Source organism: Bombus vosnesenskii, unplaced genomic scaffold (assembly GCF_011952255.1).
Source record: "Bombus vosnesenskii isolate JDL3184/JDL3185 unplaced genomic scaffold, Bvos_JDL3184-5_v1.1 scf7180000013646, whole genome shotgun sequence".
Taxonomy (NCBI): domain Eukaryota; kingdom Metazoa; phylum Arthropoda; class Insecta; order Hymenoptera; family Apidae; genus Bombus; species Bombus vosnesenskii.
The window spans coordinates 7,759-19,937 of NW_022883166.1; the positions used below are offsets into that span (position 1 = coordinate 7,759).

The 12,179-nt window shown below is 33.8% G+C and overlaps 1 protein-coding gene across 8 annotated transcripts; it reads left to right on the forward strand.

Annotated features, from left to right (window-relative positions):
- The first annotated feature begins 8,113 nt into the window (after positions 1–8,113).
- On the forward strand, positions 8,114–10,648 carry LOC117238864 (katanin p60 ATPase-containing subunit A-like 2). Of its 8 annotated transcripts, XM_033504077.1 has the most exons (8): positions 8,119–8,235; positions 8,309–8,365; positions 8,660–8,849; positions 8,981–9,264; positions 9,487–9,609; positions 9,668–9,780; positions 9,994–10,193; positions 10,344–10,648. In XM_033504077.1, exons 4-8 carry the CDS (start codon positions 9,261–9,263, stop codon positions 10,396–10,398), a joined length of 495 nt encoding a protein of 164 aa, XP_033359968.1. In that variant the 5' UTR covers positions 8,119–8,235; positions 8,309–8,365; positions 8,660–8,849; positions 8,981–9,260; the 3' UTR covers positions 10,399–10,648. The 8 variants fall into 8 exon arrangements, with proteins under 8 accessions (XP_033359973.1, XP_033359968.1, XP_033359966.1 ...); XM_033504075.1 differs by having other exon boundaries at positions 8,119–8,365; XM_033504078.1 differs by having other exon boundaries at positions 8,119–8,365; positions 8,990–9,264.
- The last annotated feature ends 1,531 nt before the right edge of the window (positions 10,649–12,179 follow it).

Consider the following 12,179-nt stretch of genomic DNA (forward strand, 5'->3'; position numbering starts at 1 on the left):
TAGAAAATTCCTTAGAACTTTGAGCTTAATAACAATATTAAAATCATTAACATTAAGGAGGTGAACTTTACTTACCAATTACCAAAGTTTCTTCCGCCAAATAATACATAAAAATTGAAAAAGATAATGTAACTAGTTTTAACTTTTTTTTGTGTTATAATTTGAATCACTCGATTTATCCGACTGAGGATGGTCGATCGCAATCTCAATTTATACGTATTCTCATCGCATGAAATAGATCACATGAGGGATTTTCAAAAGTCGATGGAATATTAATCGCGATTAATTATTTGTAGGTGTATTCTGTGCGGCTAAAGCAGTCACCTAATGAATTATTGAGTACCAGGAATGTTAGCGGTAAACAGGATTGCGGCTATGAATGATTCTCTAATCTCTATATTAGAGATGAATTTGATAATTTATCCTCATAATATGCAATCCGCTTTTAAGTGGAAATCATAATTAACAATTTCTGTTTGATTAAATATGAAGAGCAGATAAATCGATACGCTTAAATCAATATTAGAATTTCTTAACATTTTTATCAAATATTTTAGCACTGTAAAAGTGTCGTAGTAGAGAAATATTCGGTTGTTTTAAAAGTTTCTTTCGTTTTATAAGATAGTAATAGATGTACAACATTTTTCGTTTTATATTATTTTATTGAATTACGTGTGATCCACCTTTTTCCAATTTAATGTAAAATAATATAGAATAACATAAAACAAAATATGTTGTGCATCTGTCATTTCTTTATAAAACGAAAGAAACTTGGGACAACCTAATAGAAATTTACTTTTATTATCCATTATAAAAATGGATTGTTAATCCTCTAGGAGATACGAACAATATAATTGCAATTAATAAGGAATAAGCTAGCATAACTTAAACCAGCTTTTGCAGAAAGCTATTAGCTAAAGATGTTTATTAAGCAATGACAACATGAATTTTCTTAAGTACCCCATTTGGTACTTAATCTACTTCGTAAGTACTGTGTGTCCTAGCCTTCAAAGGATGCAATTTTAACCAGAATGTTTCACATTACTTACCCGTATTATTTCCTTGTAATATAATTTATATTTACATTATCTACGTTACGTTACATTCTACGCGTTAATGTAAGTTATTCAAAATTTGTAGTATCTCAATAAAAAATTAACAGCCTGCAAAAACTTCACAGAAGCATTAGTATCTTCGAAACTATTGAATTCAAATGGCTAATATTCCATAACAATATGCACTCGACGACGTTTATCGAGAGAAGTATGTGGCGTAATAGTTAAACTTTCAATTCATATACATATATCGTTTATGAAAAAGTAGTCATTCTGCTTTTGTGATCTGTGATACACTATAAATTCTCATAAGCTAACTAACGCGTCATCTTCTGTAACGTATTAATATAATATAGGTATGTATATCTCGACTTTGAGCAACCAATTGGTGCTAAATAAGCTTTAGTACATACTTCTTACACGTAACAAAAGACCAGTTAACATCTCTGCTCTTAAAAGAAAAACGAAAGAAGCTCTGAAAAGCTGCAGAGTTCAGGTCGAATAACACCAGCTCAGATAAATGACCCTCTAACTTACCTTTGTCCTCATCGACGTCAGTGATTTTAAAGCTAGTTATAAAGTGCACTTCTCAGCCAGCGTCCACGGCAGTCAATATTATTTAACGGGTCTTAACGCGATGTAAAAAGGGAAAAAGGAGGAAAGAGGGAACAGGGAAGCAAAGAGAAGAAACGAATTTTTCATTTTCTCGAAACTGGATCAAGTTTCAGGCTGCTCGCCAAAGAGTCTGTAGCTAACGAGACAAGATTAGACAAACCACGCTTTAAAATTGCCACAGAACTATAATAATCCTCGAAATCAATACGATTCGTCGATCCATCGCCTGATTAAAAAATGAGATAGGATGAAGCTCACTAGTCGGCCTTTGAACTTTCAATAGCGCTTACGGCTCGTATACTCTAGTTTGAATGCTACAATGTAAGCCAAGTCAGCTGTAACCAGCGTTCGCGTGATTGTCGCTATCTATTATTCACGCGTTACACGTTCACCAGACAAACGCGTCTACCGGTTGACATTGTTTTCTGTCCTGAGTTTCAAAGCAATTATGTTGCTTCGTGTAATCAAATCTCGCCAAACTAACGATAAGTTCTTGTTTGATCTTACACAGTTATTAAAACTATACAAGTTAAACCAATCTAGCCTAAACAAGTAATGTCGTTATATATTCTTTTTTAAATCTATATATTGTTTAATAAATCGTGGTTAGGATATAGTAGCTGACAAAAATATTCGGACAAATATATTTGTAGAAACATTTTAGGAGTGTATTATGCATAGTGGCACTATTTAATACTGTACTGTGACTATCATGGTCGTGTTGGTATTATTCGAAACTAATCTGAAAATCTGTATGGAATTTGTAAGATATTTAGTACGAGTACTGTGCATTACTGATATGTACACAACCGAGACGAGATAACGAAGGTACTGCTCTCCATCGTTCATCGCTACGCGTTGCTAATAGCAACGTATAATGCATATATATCTCGCAAAGACCATAAAAGTACCCAATAGAACCACGTTTAATATTTGATAATAATGTCCCATTACAGTTTCGTCATTTTCAATTAATTAAACACGACCCTCTCTTTAAAAATTAGAAGATAAAATACGTAATACAAATCTACTCGAAATCTTTTAAACCTTACGGACGACCTTACGGACCTTACTTATGGTCTTTAAAAGCAGCAGGGATTAGCAGAATATTAACTGCGAATTTTTCTTGGACCGCAGCATGCAATATGAAATATGGTTATTAAAATGTACACTGAAAATTTCATATCCATAAGATACTCGTGCTTGTAGGACCTTGAAAATGAATTCTTAACCCAAATAGTCGACCGCGATACTCGAGAAATTTTGTGAAGCTGACGTCAATACCAATATGTACCGTCGCTGTGCTATTATTTCGTGATAAGCCGTATTGATTGCACTTCCATTTCACGGAATTAATTTTTCCACACAAAAAGTGATAACGATAATCGAAAAAAGAAAAATATACTACCACATTTCGTATCAGCATACACAAGCGCACTCGATTTTACACGAGTATACAATTTGCAAATTCGACGGAACGATCGGATTTAATTATTTTTTCGATATTTCAGGCATCAAGTTCTATTTACACATCGAACGTTGAAATACGCGAAATACAAAATGTACAAACCACTCTGGACATTAATTAACTTTAAACGTTATTGATTAATTAAAGAAACCAACCATTGTGTTGATTTTTACATTTTGAAAAATTGTTATCCACTTTTGCTTTGTTTAAAAATTGAAAAAAAATACTTTTATTGTAAGTCACGAGTATCTCTTTTATTTATTTAAACTTTAGATCAAATATTACAATTTATAAATATATCATTTATTTAGATATACTTGTAATATCTGTTTTATAAGTTTGTACAACCATTTATCTATTTATCTATTTTATTTGTACATAATCTTTATAGACTGATTTTGTAAAGAATAAAAAATTGTGATTCTATTTAAAAACGATCGTGTCAGACTCAAGTGATAAGCGATATATATTTCAGCGATATATATATATTCAGATTTCACCATCACATAAACGGTGCTATCGGAAACATTTCACAATAGACGTCTTATAAGCGCCTGCGATGTCCGTCATATGTCAAGCTATACCACTGAATCACGGCCGCCATTTAGTGATTAAGGTCGATCACTTAGAGTTGTTAATCCGACATAATGGCGAGCAATACATCGAAGACATTATTGGAAACACAGTTACAGTTTAATTTCATTGAGCTTATTTGCAAATAAATGTGTACAATATATTTTAGAGGTTTTAAATATTATTGCTGACTAAACTTCGCGTCTGCGCATCATCTTTCTTTAACTTTTTTTGCATTTCCTTATCGACGCATGAAGACGAAATGCGTAAATTTTATTATTTATTTAAACATTATTATATTGTGCTCAAAGTAGCGGAATATCGTTCTATTATCAATATATGAAGAACTAAAAGAATTAAAAAAGAATTAAAGAAATATGTAGTTCAATCAATACTTCGTGTATTTTTCTATCTCCACAAGACAACATCCGGACCAGTTACGCTTACAGTATCAACAAAGATTTGTCCAGCCATACGGAATAAGTCGTACTCAGTAGTTTAAAAGTATTAACCGCACAAACTCCAGAAACACTTTTGAAGTAACTTTCGAACCAATAAATCCCCGAACTAAGAACTGTCATATTTCGTCTCTATTTATCGAATATTGTGAGAAAATGCAAAAAAAAGAAGTTAAATAGAAAAAGTACTTGGAAACTTAAAAGAAAAAATCTCGAAAAATCTCTTAATACTTTTTACTGTCGTCTTGAGACGCACCATGTGTTAAGCTTCTTCGTAGTTACAACTTTTACCGCAGATGTAACGAACTGACAAATGCTTCGAATGGCGCGCGCGCGTCAACGCCTACACTTAAATTTTAAATAAATGTTTTTAAACAAATGTTTAAAATAATACATTAAATGTATTAACTTTCTTGCGCAATTTCATTTAATTTCTTACGATATGGAGGGTTTAATTACGTTTAAGATATCTATTTGAATCTTTTAAATTCGAAGTTTTTTAAAAAATTACCTTAAACTTTATAAAATTAAATCGTTTTTCCACTTTGTTGTATCATAAAATAGTTACTTAAATTCAAACCTTACCGTCGTCTTGAAATATTCTATATTTTCCTCGTCTTAAAAAATCTCCCTACAGAAAGAATAAAGAAGAATAAAATCCCATACGTTAAATTTCGCGTGATTGATGGAATATATAACGATAACGAGAACTAACTAGCGACAACAAGCAACCATTAGCAAGGACAACTGGCGACTATAACCGTCGTCACTATGATGTATGGCGACTAAAGAGAACAGCCAGCAACTACGGATGACATGTAACAACCAACTGCCCCACTTCTAAAAGGCAACTAACTTGCAAACCCTTTGATGGTTTCTGTAGCGTGATATACCCCTTGAACGTGGTTAAAGAATGTGGTCGCCGCTGGACGGCGGTTTGACAGCAGAGCGATCTCGCCAATTCAAAGCTTGACATTACAAACTACCGAGAATCATTAGGCTCGTTATCGAGCATCTAGCTTTCAGAAGGTGCTTTATCATATGATATGACTTCACGATATTTTTATAGCAAGAAGAATGGCCAACCTCTAACAAAACAAATTTTTACTAAGTGCTGCATGTGAGCTGCAGGCCGGCCTACTAGGGAAATTTGACGAATGAATAAACTAAAATATATACGAATATATTCGTTATATCATAAAATGCTCGCATTATGTTCTCTAACACCATAGAGGAAACTAAATTTATATATTAAAAAATTGGAATACCCTCGTACTTCGCAGTCCATGTGTCCGAGCGATGAATTCCCTCCAAACAAGGAAAAACCAAAGGGAGGTCTTCTTCGAAGGACGTGAGAGGGTAAGGGAAGCAACGGGAACGATGATCACGCGATATACTGGCGGCGTACGTATAAAACGGCTGTTGCGAGAGAGTTCGCAAGAAACAAGAAGAAAAAAGGAATCGTAGGCCGACGCGACTATACGCTGTCGACGGACAAACAGCGACTGAGCCTAACTGAAACGAACTCTGTCGCAGTATGAGCACAGGCTACGTTCGCGGGTCGATCGAACACGTTCTGCGCCTTTCCTCGGCACCAGCGTCAAAACCACCCTCGACGAGCGCAACGCACTGGTGCACCTGCAATATTAACCACTGGTCTTTCCTTTTTCGCGCGATATTATATCAGCACCTATGATACCATTTCAAAGACCGCAATCAAAACATTAAATACCGCATTAAAGCCATACAATAATTCGCAATATTCATTCGTAAACGTTATTGTATATGTGCTTAATTAATCGTTATTATGTTTCGAATGATTTACTACCTCATATTCCATAAGCAGATATATGGTTCATTTTCATCTCAAGTACGATATAATTTGTAACAAATATTTATAATTCACAATATTTATAATTCATTGGAAATATTATTCTATCACGGTATAGTGGTCAAATTTCACATAAATCACAAACATATGGTAGTCAGAAGCTATACTCACGACATGACAAATCATGATGATGTCATGAAAAATGGCGTCCGTCCATATATATTCAAACGCAACGAACAAGTTCGAACTTTTCGAGAATAAACGATTTGTTCGATAACATCTGTCGCGAGCTTCTCTTCCTTTAACGATAACAATTGACAACTAAAGCTCGAGAGGCTCGTAAGGATGAACAGCGACCAGTATCTAGAAGCTATGTACTCACCTGGGCAAGGAGACTCCAACACCAAGGACGTTGGAAGTTTCGAGAAGCGAAGATGGAAACTGAAGTAGCACGTCAGGTCAACTCTGGCAAAAACTGCTAAAGAAAGAAAAATCCAACTAATTTGTTTCCAACAATAAAATGAAATTAATTTGTTTCACAAATTATTAACTGGATATTATTCAAAAATTATTCAAAATTCGCTTGATTGATTCAGGGCCCGGGACACTTGGGTCATGCCATTTTGGTAATGGACGAAAATGGCAGAAGGAAGAACGACCGTTTTTTTCATATTTCTCTTTCCCCGGGAAACGAAAGAATGCCCGAGCACCTTGTTTCATTTCTTCTCGACATCAATTTCAATCTTTTTAAACGAAATATAATCTGAACGATGAAAAGTTCATTCAAATAATGCTCCGCGCCAGACACTCACGAAAATTAAGAAGAAACACGGAAAATTCGCGAATAAAACGGATTTCTTTGTCCCAGTGAGATAATAAATCTCGTACACGTATTGGTTTTTAAAATCAATATATCCACCAATGTGCACTCGTTTAACAAGGGTGATGGAACGTGCCAAAAATCTCTCAAGAGGGTCTTGGCAACGGAAGAGTCGAAAATGTCACAATTATGAATGAAAAATTCGAATAGTTGCTGATTTTACAGTCGAAACCGATAAAGAACTCCAGATATTCCCCCAATTAATTTACAATAAATTCGCGAAAATGATCGATTGCTGACGTCATTGTATTCTAGAAAGATTGTAAAACGATAAGAATTTATTGAAAAAACTTATATTCGATGATAACACTTCTAATAAGAGTACTAAGAGGAGCGATTCTGTACTCACCTTCCTGCCTCGAAGTACCGAACGCAATTAACCGTCCGCCCAGGATGGAACCGTTCGGAACTTTTGTAAGTCACTGCACGGCCGCTGCTTATGGTGGAAATGTAATAGATATAAGTACAGAGCGCGTGAGCGAACTAAAAACGCGATAGAGAAGTAGAGAGAGGATGTTCCGTCCTTGTCTAATGACGCGCACTTGTACAGGAAATATGTAACAGCGGTATACGAGCAGCGTCAGTGTCCACTAGTGTGCATGCCTGATTAAACAAGGACAGGAAGTATCTATACATGGTGTTCTCTTTCTATTTCCATGTTGCATCCATCTTACTATACAGTACACACACTCAGCTATTCTATCATTATATTTGTGCGTTGCTTATGTGTGAACCAAACATTTCCATGACAACAAATCGTTTGTCTCTTGTTTGATGCTCGGTTTTCAACAGAGTTGAAAGAATTTTTTAAGAGAAACGCAATGGACGGGTTGTTTTTAAAGTAATAAACGGAAATTCTCGTATCCATTGAGAAACGATAGGCGATTTGAAAGTGTCACTATGAACGGTGATTTATCGATGCAAGGTAGTATGAATAAGATATTTTATAATCTGCGAAAAAAGGTAAGGAATATTCTAGATTTTAGATTTTAGATTTTAGATTTTAGATTTTAGAATTTAGAATTTCCACGTCACAGACGAGTGTGTTTTGTTATTTGATTTGTAATATTGCTGCAGTTCTCTTAATAGCTGTTCGTTTCATGCGATACTCGCACATAGTATCTATGACTTTTGCTTCTAACAATTTTTATAATTAGACTGTATCAAATATTTTTAACGTTCGTGTTTCATGAAAAATCATGTGTAACTCGTTGAATTCGCAAATGTAACAAAAAATTACATGAAAAACCTTATATTATTGTAATGAAAAAATAATTATATTAGGAGGAGAGTCGTATTTCGGAACGTCATCGGAACATATTATACCTTGTATGTGATTATTTGGAACACAATGGGTGAGTATATTATAATTAAAATATATTCCTAGTTCCAATTCTTTTGAATAGTGTCAGTGACCAATCGAAATAGAAATCAGTGGACATCATGGAGAGAGAAGGCGAAACCAAATTTGAAAATTCGACATCGGTAATTCAGTAGTTAAGAATAACTCCATCGATTATGTAGATTAACTAGTTATAAACAAATATATGAAGTATAAATTCAAATTATTCTTATCCATCTAAAAATTGAAAATTAAAAAGCAGAAGACAAGAAATTATCTTCGAGGATTTATATAGTAAATACATTCTTTTGCCTGTCTTACCTAGAGATAAAACAGTTGTTTGATGGTTATCTTATAGTGTTCAGTCATTGCGAAAAATATTTTTAATTAGTTAAAAACTATAATTAATTAAAAACTACATTTTTTTATGTATATAGACGTTAGCGATGTATTATTCCGGGAAGCTCGTCTATCTCCCGAACATCGGGTTTGCGACAACATCGATTTGGAAATTATCGTTGCAGAGTATGAAAATTATTACAAGATGAAATTTCAAAAATATCCCATATTGTGTAAGAAAATAACTGGAAGGGAAATGACGAGGGAAGTGACAAATGCAAGCAAAACGTAAGAATTTAAATTATTTAACGATATTAAACGGTATTCAACGTATTCAACGTATCGTATTCAACGTATCGTATTCAACGTATCGTATTCAACGTATCGTATTCAACGTATCGTATTACAATATGATCCAGTGTTTGTAGAAGTATTGAGACAAAAGCCAAATCTGTTAGTAAACAAGCGAGAAGTGAGCCTGTGAAAGAGACGAATCTACAGCAGAAGATAACTGATGACAATACGAATCATATTAATCTCGCAATGACAGTGACGTCAATATTCCCCAATGAGAGTGATGGACGTTCATCAGAAGAGCTATTTAACGTCCCAATGGAACAATCCATGCAATCGAAGATATTGAAATGCATTGAAAAGCTTTATTCAGATAATCCGGAATTACGAGGCTGAGGACATCTCATGCGTAAGTTATTTTCGATTAATATACATATCGTAAAGCTTTTAAACGATAAAATTCCCGTCGATAAACCGTCCAACGTATATCGACGATGACGTGATTTCAGTAACGCTTCAAATATCAAATTACGTAACACTTACTTAATATAGAGAAGACGCCATTTTATCTTTGTATCGTCACAGGAGATCATAGTAAACAAATTAAATGTATATTGGGATGACGTTATAGGCCTAGAGGAATGTAAAACCGCTGTTAAGGAGGCCGTTGTGTATCCCCTTAAGTATCATATCTTTTTTGGTGGCCCGTTTTCCCCCTGGAAAGGTATTTTGCTGTACGGCCCACCTGGTACAGGTAAGATACTCGTATTCTTTTCATTTCTGTACATGTTTACAAGAAATATACAAAACAGGGAAAACGAAGTTAGCGAAGGCAGTCGCGACAGAATGCCATTGCACCTTTTTTAACATAACTGCCAGCTCATTGGTCAGCAAATGGAGAGGCGATTCCGAGAAGTATATACGTGTAAGTTGCTTTGTCTATGTAAGTTTCTTTGTTCCTTTGTCTATGAAGGAGAGATTCTAGGTATAAAAAGATTTGATTTTATTTTTCGTCATTTATATATAAATAGAATAGTTGTTTGGAAAACGAAATGATATCATATTCGTGATGAGGCAATGAATTTAAGGAATTTCGAATATAATATTTAATGAATAATACATTTGTTAAACTGAACAGGTTTTATTTGAACTTGCCTATAGTCATTCGCCTACAATTATTTTTATCGACGAGATTGACTGGATCGCCACAAATAAAGGAGACTGTATATTGTCTGAACCTGCAAAGAGATTCAGATCAGAACTTCTTTCTAGATTGGATGGATTAGTGTCTAATGAGAATTCTAATGTAGTTCTTCTGGCTACAACTAATTCCCCTTGGTACGTATATCACGTTATTTCAATGTTTTCTAAGTAGAAAATATCGTAATATTTCTCCAAATTCCAAATATGTTATTGTGTTGTTTGAAGTATTCCTTCATTATTATTAGTATAATAGAACGATAATATTTATTGTAAATATGTTATTAGGGGCATTGATGCAGCTTTACTCAGGCGTCTCGAAAAGCAAATATACGTATCATAACCCAATGAAGTTGCTCGACTTGGTATATTCAAATTATACCTTAGCAACCACTTATTAGAAAATACAGATATTGTAAACCACATAGTAAAATGTACTGAAAGATATTCTTGTGCAGATATAAAATTGCTTTGTAAGCAAGCGTGGCTACTAGAAATAAGCCCGATATGGAGGAGACTTGAAAAGAAAGAAACACCTGTTACCACTTTGAAATATGAATTAAAAAGTTATGAAATATTAGCAAAATTGTTAAAAAAAATGTCACCTACAGTTATGCAAATAGATAAATATGATACGTGGAACAAATAAATACGCAATCGTAAGGACAGATATTGAAAAATATAAATAAATGCATTATCGTTCGAGAAATCATTCGCATGTGTGTGCATGTGTGTATGCGCGCATGTGTGTGCGCGCATGTGTGTCATGTGTGTCATGTGTGTGCGCGTGTGTGCGCGCACGCGCTATAGGCTAAGTTTAAAATGTTCGGTTGTATTATATCCTTGTATTATATATGTCGGAGATGAAAGGAAAACCGGAGCCTTCCCTTTGCAATTTTGAGGAAGCCTTCTAATGCTTTAGCCTAGATTTTATCATAACTGTAATTAAGCAATTGTCATTTGTAATTGTTTGATATTTGTGAAAGCGAAAGTGGGTTCGAGATGACAACTGGTCGCCGAACGTAGCCACGGTCACGGGATAAACGTTTTGCCTGACGAAGGTGTGGATCGGTTGTATTGTTCTCCCTAGAAATCACATAGAATTGTACTTTAGAGATGTCGATATAATGGGACACACGTTGTATTAGGAATCAATCTCCAGACAGAAACTGCCTAGCAACGGCGTTTGAATTTTTCTCGATGTTTCCAAAGAGTATACAACAAACTTTTGACAGAAATTGCCTAGCAACAACGATTGGAACCTTCTCGATGTTTCCAGCGAGCATATAACAAACAAATGCAGTCGTATAGCGAAAAAGATTTTCATCAGATATTCATTCGTGTGATCGCCTTGGAAAGTGATACATCGAGCAATTTACCGAGTGTCTTAGCAATCGTATTTTTTTGTGTTTAAAATTATTCTACGCATAGTAAAAAGTTATCCCGTTGACCGTGGATTCGTTTGAACCCAGGAACATTGTTAATAGCGTTAATTAAATTCATTATTCGTTAAATTTATTATTCGTAAAACATATTATTCGTTACTCTTATTATTCGTTAAACTTATTATTCTTTAATCTAATCATTAGTTAAACTTATCATTTGTTAATCTTATCATTCATTAAACTCAATATTCATAATATTTTGCAAAATCTTGTATATTCGCGTAAATATAATCTCTGTTTCGTAAAACAATGGCTAATTATTCGTTCCTCTTATTGTTCGTTAAACTTATTAATCTTTAATCTAATTATTAGTTAAACTTATCGTTTGTTAATCTTATTATTTATTAAACTCATTATTCATAATATTTTGTAAAATCTTGTTTATTCGCGTAAATATATTCTCTGTTTCGTAAAACAATGGCTAATTCAAACGAAGGATCATTACGCGCCTTAAATCCTAATGATAACCCGACATATATATGTGAGTGTATTTTATCAAAAATATGTTTTTTATGTTTTCTTATCTTAGTAATTATTTTTAAAAAAGTCTTAAAGTCTTATATGAAAATAAAGCTGTTCTTTATTTCAAATAATTGAAGTAAATAAATACAATGAGTTTTATATTTTATTATATCTTATATTATTGTTATATTGTTATTGAAAAAATTGATATAATCCA